This window comes from Pristiophorus japonicus, chromosome 13 (genome assembly GCF_044704955.1).
Source record: "Pristiophorus japonicus isolate sPriJap1 chromosome 13, sPriJap1.hap1, whole genome shotgun sequence".
NCBI classification, from domain to species: Eukaryota; Metazoa; Chordata; class Chondrichthyes; family Pristiophoridae; genus Pristiophorus; species Pristiophorus japonicus.
In genome coordinates this window covers 75,496,919-75,512,278 of record NC_091989.1, presented here as the reverse complement: position 1 = coordinate 75,512,278, position 15,360 = coordinate 75,496,919, and the positions used below count along the sequence as shown (strand labels likewise).

The following is a 15,360-nucleotide window of genomic DNA, read 5'->3' as shown; positions in this document are numbered from 1 at the left end:
CAATCAACATAACAAAACACATTATCTGGTCATTGTCACAGTGCTGTTCCTGGGAGCTTGCTGTGCGCGAAGTGGAGTAAATTCAAGGCAGAGATCGATAGATTTTTGAATACTCAGGAAATCAAGGGATATGGGGATCGGGCGGGAAAGTGGAGTTGATTCAGCCATGGCGGAGCAGGCTCGAGGGGCCGAATGGCCTGCCCCTGCTCCTATTTCTTATGTTCTTGTAATTTCATGTGAGATGCTGAACCCAAGGACAATACTGAATGTAAAAGTTGATGACTTACTCCAGGGTGAAAACTATTGGAGCTGTTGGCTCCTTGAATATGTGTACTGAGTCTCAGTATGGCTTACCCTGGTCTCCTGATTGGCCTGTTGTGTGAACATCTCCAGTACCCAGGTTACCATCTGCCTACTGTACTCTCTGGAGAGGACTTTGCTGCACCATGATCTTGATACAGGATTGGCTGTGGTTTAGTTGGCAGCATCCTAGCCTACCTGCACAGCATCCTGTGTTGGTAATAGTTCTGCTGTTGCCATGTGCACCTCCTGTGGACCCATCTTTTGTTTTTTAACTTGTCCCATTACCATCTACCTTCCCTTGCATCATTCTTTTTGTCAATTAATCTCTCCTGCCTTCCATCTTAGCACAGACCTTCCCTTTTGTTCTTTCCTCCCTCCCCCCTTTCCCTGCCTCTGTACATACTTAAAACCTCTAACACCTTCCAGGTCATCGACCTGAAAGGCTAACTCTGTTTCTCGCTCCACAGATGCTCCCTGACCTGCTGAGTATTTTCAGCATTTTGTGTTTCTATAATTGAGCGTATTCTGCTTGATGCCCAGTTTTCAGGTTCGGATGTTAAGCTATGAATGAGGGCCAAACGTAAGGGCTGAATGTTCTTTCTGATTGACTTCAATCGGGCATTGTGTTAAACCGACTACCGCTTTGCTAACTTTACCCCCTAGTCAATGCTGAGCTCCCCAATGCTCCTGTGGTGAAGAACAGCAGGTGAGCAGAGATGTGAGCTCTACCCCAGGAAAGGCCCCAGCCCCTCAGCACTCCTTCCACAGGCCCAGGGTATCCAGTCTCCACACTGCTGGTTATTTGTTGCTGGAATGAGCAGACTATTTATTTAGAGATTACACAGGGCACACAATTCACAGCCATCGTTTTCAGTCCCTTGCAATGGGGCACGTTCTCTCGTCTGATTGTGATCACTGGATAATACTCATGTATGTAAAAATAATTTACTCCCAAGGTGCTGGAAAAAGCACCAAAGTTAACATTTTCTGGGAGAAGGCACACACTTTCGACCCACCTCCCCTCCCCCCGAGAATGGATCATGCTCCTTATTCCCCCTACACCACAGACTGGGAGTCAACCCTGGGGCTGGTGGTTAATCTTCACACCTCGTCCGAGACACCGTGTGCTATTCAACCATGAGAAACATCACCGCTTAGCACGGTCTGTCCAGATCCCATGTCCGCACATCCACACTGTACAGCAGGCTCACTGCACAGTAATAAAGGAATCTGGCCCATGTTACCGCTCCCGAACCTGAGGCTGTATGTAACATGCCCCTGACTGCAACAACTGAGGTTCACTACCATGGTCAAACTGGGGCCCTTCCTGGGTATAGCTCATACCCCTGCTCACCTGGTGTACTTCACCACAGGAGCCTTGGGAAGATTATAGAAGGGATGTCTTATTCCTGATGGATTTTTTGTAAAGGTTTCATGTTTGTACCACGTGGGGCTTTCTGCTAAACAGAAGTCAGACAGCAGCGATGGGAAGCTGCGATTGGTCCAGCACAGGGTTTGGCAGGCTTGACTCATTCTCCCTCCCTGCCGTCAATGGAAGCTGTGGACTCCAGGTGGGGCAATAGAATGGGGCTCAGCAAACGTGCTCTCTTTAATACCCCAATGGTGGTGTCAGCTGTGGCTCAGTGGGTAGCTCTCGGGTTTCAGAGTCAGAAGGTGGTGGCTTCAAGTCCCACTCCCAGGACTTGAGCACACAATCCAGGCTGCAACATAGAAAATAAGAGCAGTAATAGGCCATTCGGCCCTTCGAGTCTGCACCACCATTCAATATGATCATGGCTGATCCACTCCAGTGCAGTGCTGAGGGAGTGCTGCACTGTCGGAGGGGCAGTACTGAGGGTGTGCCGCACTGTCAGAGGGGCAGTACTGAGGGAGTGCCGCACTGTCAGAGGGCAGTACTGAGGGAGTGCCGCACTGTCAGAGGGCAGTACTGAGGGAGTGCCGCACTGTCGGAGGGGCAGTACTGAGGGAGTGCCGCACTGTCAGAGGGCAGTACTGAGGGAGTGCCGCACTGTCAGAGGGCAGTACTGAGGGAGTGCCGCACTGTTGGAGGGGCAGTACTGAGGGAGCGCCGCACTGTCAGAGGGGCAGTGCTGAGGGAGCGCCGCACTGTTGGAGGGGCAATACTGAGGGAGTGCCGCACTGTCGGAGGGGCAATACTGAGGGAGTGCCACACTGTCGGAGGGGCAGTACTGAGGGAGTGCCGCACTGTCGGAGGGGCAGTACTGAGGGAGTGCCGCACTGTCGGAGCGGCAGTACTGAGGGAGTGCTGCACTGTCAGAGGGGCAGTACTGAGGGAGTATTGCACTGTCGGAGGGTCTGTACTGAGGGAGCGCCGCAATGTCGGAGGGGCAGTACTGTCGGAGTGATAGTACTGAGGGAGCGCAGCACTGTCGGAGGGGCAGTATTGAGGGAGCTCTCCGCTGCACTGTTGGAGGTGCAGTACTGAGGGAGCGCCGCACTGTCGGGGGGGCAGTACTGAGGGAGCGCCGCAATGTCGGAGGGGCAGTACTGAGGGAGTGCTGCACTGTCAGAAGGGCAGTACTGAGGGAGTGCTGCGCTGTCGGAGGGGCAGTACTGTCGGAGTGATAGTACTGAGGGAGCGCTGCACTGTCGGAGGGGCAGTACTGAGGGAGTGCTGCACTGTCAGAAGGGCAGTACTGAGGGAGTGCTGCGCTGTCGGAGGGGCAGTACTGAGGGAGTGCTGTCTTTTGAATGAGAGGTTAAACCGAGGCCCCAACTGACCTCTCATGATACTATCACATCACTAAAACTGATTATTTGCTCAATGTCACATTGTTGTTTGTGGGAGCTTGCTGTGCGTAAATTGGCTGTCTCATTTCCTACATTACAATAGTGACTACACTCCAAAACTACTTCATTGGCTGTAAAGCGCTTTGGGACATTGTGAGATCGCAAAAGGCGCGATATAAATGCAAGTCTTTCTTTCATCAAGGCCTTGATTGTGACTGAATACTGAATGGAGCTAAAGGCAGCCACAGTCAATACAATGCAAACCTTCTATTCGTCAATGCACAGATTTGGCATGTCATGAAAGGCGCTATATAAGTGCAGGCTGTTTCTTCAATATCTCTGAGGCATGTAGTGTGGTGTCCATCGCACTGTGCCTCCCAAAATCAGTCCCTTTGTCCGGCCCAAGGGCCCATTGCTCACCCCGGAGAGCCCTTGCCGGAATTGGGAACTGCGCCCGGTGACGGACACCACAGTCGATCAGCCCAGTGCCCCACTGGCTGCAGGGGGAGCTGAGCGGGATTCAGACTTTGATCGGAGCAGTAAGTGCTGTTGCAGTATCAGGTTTATTATCTGTGCGATTCATAGCGCAGATAACAGCGAGCGGAGAATGATGTGAGCCGGTTGTTGCATGGGTGGCAGGCGGAGCCCCAGGGGAGGGCTGTGTCAGGCCGGGAGTCGCTGACAATACTGTGTGGGAGGAGCACACGGCTGATGCCTCTGTCAGCCCCCAGTGTCCCAGGGCAGTGTGAGCACAGTGTACACTGGAGTATTATGCCGGACACTGCCTCTGCACTGGCTGCAGACCCACAGCCCCCTGCTCCTGACAACCAGCCCTGCCCAAAGAGGATGATGGTAATTATAACCTTCTGTGTTTCATATTATTTCAGCGTCGGGTCCAATGCATGCAGGAAGCCATGTGTCAGCAGCCTGGATAAGTTGCAGACCCGAGTGTGGTGCAGTACTGCAGCCTCGGTGCCACAGGCTCTCCAGCTCATCCCTCAGGCACTCCAGTCCTGTCACCCGCCAGGTGTTTGTACAGCAGTGAGAGAGACAGGCAGGTAATCCCCGCGGCCATACCCCTGGGGTGGGGGTGTTCTCGGTGTCCCAGCTCCCTGGCATGTCTCAACGAGCAGGGCTGGAGCAGAGAGCTGACAGCAATCTGCTAGTCTTCACATGTGAGCTTTACGCCAGGCGAGCTGTCCTTCCTCACTGTCACAGCTCGTTCTCGCTTCATTGCATCTTGTTCCAACTGTCCCTCACACCACAGTGTGGGAAGCTGGTGTCCTGTCAATATTGCCCAGTGTCCCCGGGCACTGGGAACTGCTGGCGGCAGGGATACTCTGTCAGTTCCTACTTTGTAGTAGCAGGCATTTAAAACCAGTCGAAACGATAATTCACCACCATGTTTCATGAAATGTATTAAAAACAACTTGTATTTGTATAGCGCATTTACCATTTTAAAACATCCTAAGGCGCTTCACAGGGAGTGTTATCAAACAAAATTTGACACTAAACCACATGAGGAGATATTAGGATAAGTGACCAAAAGCTTGTTCAAAGAGGTAGGTTCTAAGGAGCGTCTTAAAGGACAAGAGAGAAGGAGAGGTTTAGGGAGGGAGTTCCAGAGCTTGGGGTCCAGGCAACAGAAGGCACGGCCACCGATGGTTGAGCGATTATAATCAGGGATGCTCAGGAGGGCAGAATTAGAGGAATGCAGACATCTCAGGGAGTTGTGGGGCTGGAGGAGATTACAGAGATAGGGAGGGGCGAAGCCATGGAGGGATTTGAAAATAAGGATGAGAATTTTGAAATCGAGGCGTTGCTTAACCTGGAGCCAATGTAGGTCAGCGAGCACAGGGGGTGATGGGTGAGCGGGACTCGGTGCGAGTTAGGACATGGGGCAGCGAGCACAAGGGCTGATGGGTGAGCGAGACTTGGTGCGAGTTAGGACACGGGGCAGCAAGCACAGGGGGTGATGGGTGAACGGGACTTGGAGCGAGTTAGGACACGGGACAGCGAGCACAGGGGGTGATGGGTGAACGGGACTTGGAGCGAGTTAGGACACGGGGCAGCGAGCACAGGGGCCTATGGGTGAGTAGGACTCGGTGCGGGTTAGGACACGGGCTGCCCGAGTTTTGGATGGAAGGTGGGAGGCCGGCCAGGAGAGCAGGAATAATTTTAAGTCTAGAGGTAACAAAGGCATGGATGAGGGTTTCAGGAGCAGATGGACTGAGGCAGGGGCGGAGATGGGCGATGTTAGGGAGGTGGAACTATTAATATATCGTAGTGTTGCTGGTTTTAGTTACTAACAAAACATGGCTTTCTTACAGTAAGAAAGAACTTTCATGTATACAGCACCTTTCACGGTCTCAGGATGTCCCAAAGTGCTTTACAGCCAATGAGCTATGTTTTGAAGTGTTATAATGTATGCAAAGCAGCAACCAATTCCACACAGCAACATGCCACTGAAGAGCAATGTTATAATGTCCAGTTATTCTGTTTTTATGGATATTGGTTGAGGGCTAAATATTTGCCAGGCATCACTGAGCTCTCCGCTGCTCTTCTTCAAAATATTGCCATGGGATCGTTTACATCCACCCAAGAAATCAGACAGGGCTTCGGTTTAACGTCTCATCCAACAGTGCAGCACACCCTCAGCACTGGACTGGAGTCAGACTAGATTTTGTGCTCAAGCCTGTGGCGCAAGGCTTGAACGCTGTAGACATGACAGTTCTTTCTTACTGTAACAAATCTCCCAGAGGTGAGCGTGCTTCCAACTGATGGTCACCACGTCTGACTGGATGTTCTGGCAGCCAATGTGATAATGATCAGATAATCTGTTTTAGTGATGTTGATTGAGGGATTAATCAGCATTCCCCTCAGTTTAACATAGAAACATAGAAACATAGAAAATAGGTGCAGGAGTAGGCCATTCAGCCCTTCTAGCCTGCACCGCCATTCAATGAGTTCATGGCTGAACATGAAACTTCAGTACCCCCTTCCTGCTTTCTCGCCATAACCCTTGATCCCCCGAGTAGTAAGGACTTCATCTAACTCCCTTTTGAATATATTTAGTGAATTAGCCTCAACTACTTTCTGTGGTAGAGAATTCCACAGGTTCACCACTCTCTGGGTGAAGAAGTTTCTCCTCATCTCGGTCCTAAATGGCTTACTCCTTATCCTCAGACTGTGACCCCTGGTTCTGGACTTCCCCAACATTAGGAACATTCTTTCTGCATCTAACCTGTCTAAACCCGTCAGAATTTTAAACGTTTCCATGAGGTCCCCTCTCATTCTTCTGAACTGCAGTGAATACAAGCCCAGTTGATCCAGTCTTTCTTGATAGGTCAGTCCCACCATTCCGGGAATCTGTCTGGTGAATCTTCGCTGCACTCCCTCAATAGGAAGAATGTCCTTCCTCAAGTTAGGAGACCAAAACTGTACACAATACTCCAGGTGTGGCCTCACCAAGGCCCTGTACAACTGTAGCAACACCTCCCTGCCCCTGTACTCAAATCCCCTCGCTATGAAGGCCAACATGCCACTTGCTTTCTTAACCGCCTGCTGTACCTGCATGCCAACCTTCAATGACTGATGTACCATGACACCCAGGTCTCGTTGCACCTTCCCTTTTCCTAATCTGTCACCATTCAGATAATAGTCTGTCTCTCTGTTTTTACCACCAAAGTGGATAACCTCACATTTATCCACATTATACTTCATCTGCCATGCATTTGCCCACTTACCTAACCTATCCAAGTCACTCTGCAGCCTAATAGCATCCTCCTCGCAGCTCACACTGCCACCCAACTTAGTGTCATCCGCAAATTTGGAGATACTGCATTTAATCCCCTCGTCTAAATCATTAATGTACAATGTAAACAGCTGGGGCCCCAACACAGAACCTTGCGGCACCCCACTAGTCACTGCCTGCCATTCTGAAAAGTACCCGTTTACTCCTACTCTTTGCTTCCTGTCTGACAACCAGTTCTCAATCCACGTCAGCACACTACCCCCAATCCCATGTGCTTTAACTTTGCACATTAATCTCTTGTGTGGGACCTTGTCGAAAGCCTTCTGAAAGTCTAAATATACCACATCAACTGGTTCTCCCTTGTCCACTTTACTGGAAACATCCTCAAAAAATTCCAGAAGATTTGTCAAGCATGATTTCCCTTTCACAAATCCATGCTGACTTGGACCTATCATGTCACCATTTTCCAAATGCGCTGCTATGACATCCTTAATAATTGATTCCATCATTTTACCCACTACTGAGGTCAGGCTGACCGGTCTATAATTCCCTGTTTTCTCTCTCCCTCCTTTTTTAAAAAGTGGGGTTACATTGGCTACCCTCCACTCGATAGGAACTGATCCAGAGTCAATGGAATGTTGGAAAATGACTGTCAATGCATCCGCTAGTTCCAAGGCCACCTCCTTAAGTACTCTGGGATGCAATGTAACCCCACTTTTTAAAAAAGGAGGGAGAGAGAAAACAGGGAATTATAGACCGGTCAGCCTGACCTCAGTAGTGGGTAAAATGATGGAATCAATTATTAAGGATGTCATAGCAGCGCATTTGGAAAATGGTGACATGATAGGTCCAAGTCAGCATGGATTTGTGAAAGGGAAATCATGCTTGACAAATCTTCTGGAATTTTTTGAGGATGTTTCCAGTAAAGTGGACATCAGGCCCTGGGGATTTATCGGCCTTCAATCCCATCAATTTCCCCAACACAATTTCCCGACTAATAAAGATTTCCCTCAGTTCCCCCTCCTTACTAGACCCTCTGACCCCTTTTATATCCGGAAGGTTGTTTGTATCCTCCTTAGTGAATACCGAACCAAAGTACTTGTTCAATTGGTCTGCCATTTCTTTGTTCCCCGTTATGACTTCCCCTGATTCTGACTGCAGGGAACCTACGTTTGTCTTTACTAACCTTTTTCTCTTTACATACCTATAGAAACTTTTGCAATCCGCCTTAATGTTCCCTGCAAGCTTCTTCTCGTACTCTATTTTCCCTGCCCTAATCAAACCCTTTGTCCTCCTCTGCTGAGTTCTAAATTTCTCCCAGTCCCCGGGTTCGCTGCTATTTCTGGCCAATTTGTATGCCACTTCCTTGGCTTTAATACTATCCCTGATTTCCCTAGATAGCCACGGTTGAGCCACCTTCCCTTTTTTATTTTTACGCCAGACAGTTTAACATCTCATCCAAAAGATGGCACCACCAACAGTGCAGCAGTCCCTCAGTACTGTACTAAAGTGTCAGCACTGAGATTTTTGTGCTTAAGTCTCTGGAGTAGGATTTCAACCCACAACCTTTTGACTCCGAGGCAAGGGTGCTACCCAATCATCATCATAGGCAGTCCCTCGGAATTGAGGAAGACTTGCTTCCACTCTAAAAGTGAGTTCTTAGGTGACTGAACAGTCCAATACGGGAATTGCAGTCTCTCACAGGTAGAACAGACAGTCATTGAAGGAAAGGGTGGGTGGGACAGGTTTGCCGCACGCTCCTTCTGCTGCCTGCGCTTGGTCTCTGCATGCTCTCGGCGACAAGACTCGAGGTGCTCAGTGCTCTCCCAGATGCTCTTCCTCCACTTTGGCGGTCTTTGGCCAGGGACTCCCAGGTGTCGGTGGGGATGTTGCATTTTATCAAGGAGGCTTTGAGGGTGTCCTTGAAACGTTTCCTCCACCCACCTGGAGCTCGCTTGCCGTGTAGGAGTTCCGAGTAGAGAGCTTGCTTTGGGAGTCTTGTGTCAGGCATGCGGACAATGTGGCCCGCCCAACGAAGCTGGTTGAGTGTACTTCAATACTGGGGATGTTGGCCTGAACGAGGACACTAACGTTGGTGCGTCTGTCCTCCCAGGGGATTTGCAGGATCTTGCGGAGACATTGTTGGTGGTATTTCTCCAGTGAGTTGAGGTGTCTACTGTACATGGTCCATGTCTCTGAGCCATACAGGAGGGCGGGTATCACTACAGCTCTGTAGACCTTGAGCTTGGTGGTAGATTTGAGGGCCTGATCACCGAACACTCTCTTCCTCAGGCGGCTGGAGGCTGTGCTGGTGCACTGGAGGCAGTGTTGAACCTCGTCATCGATGTCTGCCCTTGCTGATAATAGGCTCCCGAGGTATGGGAAATGGTCCGCGTTGTCCAGGGCCACGCCGTGGATCTTGATGACTGGGGGGGCAATGCTGTGTGGCGGGGTCAAGTTGGTGGAAGACCTTTGCCTTGCGGATGTTTAGTGTAAGGCCCTTGTTTTTGTATGCCTCAGTAAATACGTTGACTATGACTTGGAGTTCAGCCTCTGAATGTGCGCAGACGCAAGCGTCATCCGCGTACTGTAGCTCGATGACAGAGGTCTGGGTGGTCTTGGACCTGGCCTGGAGATGACGAAGTTTGAACAGGTTCCCACTGGTTCTGTAGTTTAGTTCCACTCCAGTGGGGAGCTTGTTGACTGTGAGGTGGAGCACTGCAGCGAGGAAGGTCGAGAAGAGGGTTGGTGTGATAACGCACCCCTGCTTGACCCCGGCCTGGACATGGATTGGGTCTGTGGTGGATCCGTTGGGTCAAGATCACGGCCTGCATGTTGTCGTAGAGCAGGTGGGGGATGGCGACAAACTTTTGGGGGCATCCGAAACCGAGGAGAACGCTCCATAGTCCTTCACTGTTAATAGTATCAAGGACCTTTGTGAGGTCAAAGAAGGCCATGTACAAGGGTTGGTGCTGTTCCCTGCATTTCTCTTGCAGTTGTCGCGCCGTAATGATCATGTCCGTTGTACCCCGTAGTGGACGGAATCCGCATTGTGACTCCAGGAGGAGCTCCTCAGCCACAGGGAGATCATCAGGCCATGAATCTTGCTTTATATCTGAGGGTCAGTGTTGTGACGGGATTTGTGATGATATCATTGCCTGTTCTTGCTACTAGTATTGGCAGCAAGTGGATTATTGTATAATAATATATCATCTCAAATAAACGTTAAGCAGATACAATGTGTGAAGAGATGTGTTGGGTTTCTGCTGCAGCCCGAATTTACCATTGCTGCTTGGGGCAGCCTGTCTCTTGGCTCTTGTGGGGTCTGAGCCTATCTGAGAATCCGTAATGAGCCAATATCACCTCTTTACAATGAGAGGGAGATAAACAATATTAGAATGACATTACGCAATATATAGAGCAATCCGAATGAATGCACCTTGGGTGCGGGGGTAAAATGGGCGATGGGGGTGGGCAGCCTGTTCCACACCCAGCCCGGGTTCCGGCCGATCAGCTCGGTCATTCTGTGCTACCTCTCCACACTGATTTATACCCAACTATGTTGAAGAGATTTACTTGATAATTGAAAAGTGCTGAAGGAGTGCTGTGTGAAACAGATGATGCTGCTTGGCTTGGCAGATGGAGAACTCATCCACACACAACATTTGGTTTGATTTAGTACAGCAGCTTTTGTTCACTGCGTCCTCTTCAACCACTCTCAGTTTGCTGTTTGTGAGCTTACCCCTTTGATGGACTTGTGTGTCAGGCTCTTTCCAGTAATTGTTACCCAGTCCCTTAATCAGTGAAGCGTTTTGCTAATCCCTGACACATCACATGCCTGCACACTCTCAATCTCAATGGTTTCAACAATTTGTAGTTACAACAGTCTGTAAACAAGTCCAGGATGTATCACATAGTTCTGCTGGCACATGCCAGTCTTGTCAAGTTGTCAAGTTAACCGACTCAAATTCCATACATCAAGTTAACTGTCTCAGAAGCTTTCAATTAAGAAAGAAGAAAGACTTGCATTTATATAGCGCCTTTCACGACCACCGGACATTCCAAAGTACTTTGCAGCCAATGAAGTACTTTTGGAGTGTAGTCACTGTTGTAATGTGGCAGCCAATTTGCACACAGCAAGCTCCCACAAACAGCAATGTGATAATGAATCTTTTAATGATGTTGGCTGAGGGATAAATATTGTCCCCAGGACACCAGGGATAACTCCCCTGCTCTTCTTCGAAATACGTCCACCTGAGAGAGCCAATGGGGCCTCGGTTTAATGTCTCATCCAAAAGACGGCACCTCCGACAGTGTGGCGCCCCCTCAGTACTGCCCCTCCGACAGTGTGGTGCTCCCTCAGTACTGCCCCTCCGACAGTGCGGCGCTCCCTCAGTACTGCCCCTCCGACAGTGCAGCACTCCCTCAGTACTGCCCCTCCGACAGTGCGGCGCTCCCTTAGTACTGCCCCTCCGACAGTGCAGCACTCCCTCAGTACTGCCCCTCCGACAGTGTGGCACTCCCTCAGTACTGCCCCTCCGACAGTGCGGCGCTCCCTCAGTACTGCCCCTCCGACAGTGTGGCACTCCCTCAGCATTGCCCCTCCGCAATGTCCATCCGCAATGTTACGCGGAGGAAGCGCCTGTGTCGGCCCCTCCCGGCCAAACCGGCAGGAGGAAGAGCTGGGACTGTCCGAGCCCAAGAAAGGCTAAGTTGGAATTTATTATTATTATATTTTAGCTTCTTCGTGGACCACAAGGAAACTTTAGTCTCTCCGCACCCATCCGCAAGGCCTTGCTGACAATCGCTCTCCCTCACACCCCCCCCTCCCAACATCTCGCTTTCCCCCCACCCCTGACATCCCGCTTTCCCCCCCTCCGACACCCTGCTTTCCCCCCCCGACACACCGCTTTCCCCCCCACCTCAACCGACACCCCGCTCCCCCCCCCCCGACCCCCCGCTCCCCCAGGCACTCCGCTTTCCCCGACAGCCCGCTCCCAGGGGGTTTAAGCTCTTCCTGGCCTCAGGATGAGGAGGTCTGGCCTCTTCCTCCGCCCACATGACTCGTCCCCAGTTAAACTTGGCCCCGCTGTGGTTGAGGAATCATCATCATTATAGGCAGTCCCTCGGAGTCGAGGAAGACTTGCTTCCACTCTAAAAGTGAGTTCTCAGGTGACTGAACAGTCCAATATGGGAATTACAGTCTCTGTCACAGGTGGGACAGACAGTGGTTGAAGGAAAAGGGGGGTGGGGAGTCTGGTTTGCCGCACGCTCCTTCCGCTGCCTGCGCTTGGTTTCTGCATGCTCTCGGCGACGAGACTCGAGGTGCTCAGCGCCCTCCCGGATGCATTTCCTCCACTTAGGGCGGACTCTGGCCAGGGTTTCCTAGCTGCCGGTGGGGATGTTGCATTTTATCAAGGAGCCTTTGAGGGTGTCCTTGAAACGTTTCCTCTGCCCACCTGGGGATTGCCTGCCGTGTAGGAGTTCCGAGTAGAGCGCTTGCTTTGGGAGTCTTGTGTCGGACATGCGAACAATGTGGCCCGCCCAACGGAGCTGGTCGAGTGTGGTCAGTGCTTCGATGCTGGGGATGTTGACCCGATTGAGAACACTGACGGTTGGTACATTGATCCTCCCAGGGGATTTGCAGGATCTTGCGGAGGCAGCGCTGGTGGTATTTCCCCAGCGATTTGAGTGTCTACTGTATATGGTCCAAATTTCTGAGCCATAGAGGACGGCGGGTATCACTACAGCCCTGTAGACCATGAGCTTGGTGCCAGATTTGAGGGCCTGGTCTTCGAATACTCTTTTCCTCAGGTGGCCGAAGGCTGCGCTGGTGCACTGGAGGCGGTGTTGAGTCTTGTTGTCTATGTCTGCCTTTGCTGATAGTAGGCACCCGAGGTATGGAAAATGGTCCACGTTGTCCAGGGCCGCGCCGTGGATTTTGATGACTCGGGGGCAGTGCTATGTGGAGGGGTCAGGTTGGTGGAGGACCTTTGTCTTATGGATGTTTAGTGTAAGGCCCATGCTTTCGTACGTCTCAGTGAAGATATTGACGGTGAGTGAGGAATATCTGACAGTGCAAAGCGTTCCGATCGTGACTGGATCAGAACGATCCTAATGCTGCTGGCCCCAGGCAGTTGCCATTGATTTGGCAACAATTGCAGTTTGTTGCTGATGGCGGTTCATTACTGGCGCTGGACCCTTTACTCTTGCAATGGAAGGAATGCCTTGTGTATTTACTGTCAGTTATCCTGCTAGTTTTATCTCTCTTCATGGAGTTTCACAGGTCTTGTGGCTGCTTGAAGGTATGGTGTGCGGATCTTGCGTTGAGCTGCGTGTTTGGACGAGGGAGGAATGTTTGAATCGGGAGGGCTCGCTGCTCTTCTCCAAATATTACCGTGGGATCTGTTACATCTACCCGAGCATACAGACAGCGCTTGGGGTTAGCGTCTCCCCCAAACACACAGCACCTCTGACCATTAGCACTCCTTGCACTGTGTGCTCAAGTGTTGGAGTGGAGCTTGAAGCCAAAAGTGCTTCCCTTTATGATTGTCCTGGAGGGGGGATTGAACCCCGAAACCTTCTGACTTTAAGGCAACAGTGCTGACAACTGACCCAAATCACCAAGCCAAGCAACATGTCAGCCCTGGAATCCGAGCGAAGGGACTGTGGGGGAGGAGAAGGCAGGGCGAGTGTGACAGGAGCTAAATGATGGAATCGCTCAAATACAAGGAGTTGGAAAAAATTGTTTAGTAATTAAATTGCTAGCTGCCCCTGTGCATTGGCTGCACTGGGTCACTATATTGTAGTGATGGGTGAGAGATTTATTCTTGAATTCATATAGTAACAAATTAGAAAAGACTTCAGAGCTTCAAAACATGTGATCCTGGGGCCAATATTTATCCCTCAATCAACATTACAGAAACAGATTATCTGGGTCATTATCACATTGCTATGTGTGGGAGCTTGCTGTGTGCAAATTGGCTGCTGCATTTCCCACTTTACAATAATGACTACAGTCCCAAAGTACTTCATTGGCTGTAAAGCACTTTGGGACATCCAGTGGTCGTGAAAGGTGCTATATAAATCCAAATCTTTCTTTCGTTGGTCATTTCAGTTGTCTGCGCGCAGCTGTCAATCATACAAACATATCCAGGTCAGAGGGAATAGTCGGGGACTTCCTGCATTAACTGGAGATACATAGTTACTGGAATGTTAACAGAAAGCTGGTTGTGATGTTTGGGTGGTGGGCCATGTTACAGGAGCTATGGGCTGATGTTGAGACCCAGTGCCCAGCCAGAGGTGGTGATCTGTGGGTGCTAAGGCTCGGCTCAGTGGGTGGGGCGCTGGTCCTTTGGTATAACCTGTGCTGCCAGCTGCCAGTGGCCCCATACAATAAGCACCATGGCTCCCTCTGACGACCCACAGAAATGGTGACTATCTCAGCCCACTGCTGCTGAAACCCTTGTCCAGACTGGATTACTCCAATGGCCCCCTGGCTGGCCTTTCTGCACCCTCAACCAACTGCGAGTTGTTTAACACTCTGGTGCCATCCTGTCACGATGGAGCCTATCACTCAGTCCCCTTTGACTGACGTTGGCTCCCAGTCCCAACACATTAACTTTAAAATCTCAGTCCCCGTCTAGAAATCCCATCATTGCCTCACCCTACCCCACCCCACCCCACCCCACCCTGTCTCTGCAGCTTCCTCCCCGCCTACATCCTTTGAGTTCTCTGAATCCGGCCTTTATTCTCTCCATTTGCCCCACCATTGGTGGCGAAACCATCACTATAACCCACTCTCTGAAACCCCTCCCTCTCTCTCCCCACCTTAAAAACCTTCTCAAAACCCATACTTCCAACCAAACGTTTGGTCTCGATAATTCTCGCCCCACAGTTCATTGCCCGTGGCTATTGAAAGGATACAGGAAAGAGCAACCAGAATGAAAGAGGGGATGGAGGGATTGGATTGTGTAAACTCGGCAAGTTCTCACTGGGCGGAGAAGGTTGAGAGGTGATATAATTGCTGTTTTAGGATTTTAAAGGGACTGGATAATCTAGACCGTGTCGAGCTGTCTCACCGTGTCCAGGAGAGCAGACCCAGAGGACACGGCCTGCATTTGAAGGGGGAAAATTCAAAAATAATCTGTGGAAGCATTGTCTCAGTGAGCGAGGTCAATCTATGGAACAGGCTCCCTCGGGAAATGGTGGAAGCACAGTATTGATTCATTCAAATACAAATTAGAGAGATTTCTTTCAGAAAGTAACATTTGGGGTCACAGTATACGAGCAGTTTGAGGCATGACGTGTGGTGGGTGTAGCAAGGTCGTGAGGGAACAGGGGACTGTGGACCTGTGGTCCCCAAAGCTCTCCCCCACTGGGGCTTTACTCACCTCATGTCTGGGTCTGTTGTAGACTACTGATAGAGATTGGTCGCTGTGATTGGCCAACAACTCCATTATTGTATTGTGGGACCCCAGGGTGGTAGGTGAACTAGATAGGGGAGACTAGAACTAGGGGGCATAATCTTA

General features: G+C 50.6%; 1 protein-coding gene across 1 annotated transcript in view; it reads left to right on the top strand.

Annotated features, from left to right (window-relative positions):
- The first annotated feature begins 3,850 nt into the window (after nt 1-3,850).
- Nucleotides 3,851-15,360, top strand: part of tmcc3 (transmembrane and coiled-coil domain family 3) — a 163,618-nt gene continuing 152,108 nt past the window's right edge. The window contains exon 1 of the mRNA XM_070896779.1: nt 3,851-3,927. Coding sequence (XP_070752880.1) covers nt 3,922-3,927 — 6 coding nt within the window. The 5' untranslated portion in view covers nt 3,851-3,921. The remainder of the gene's footprint in view (nt 3,928-15,360) is intronic.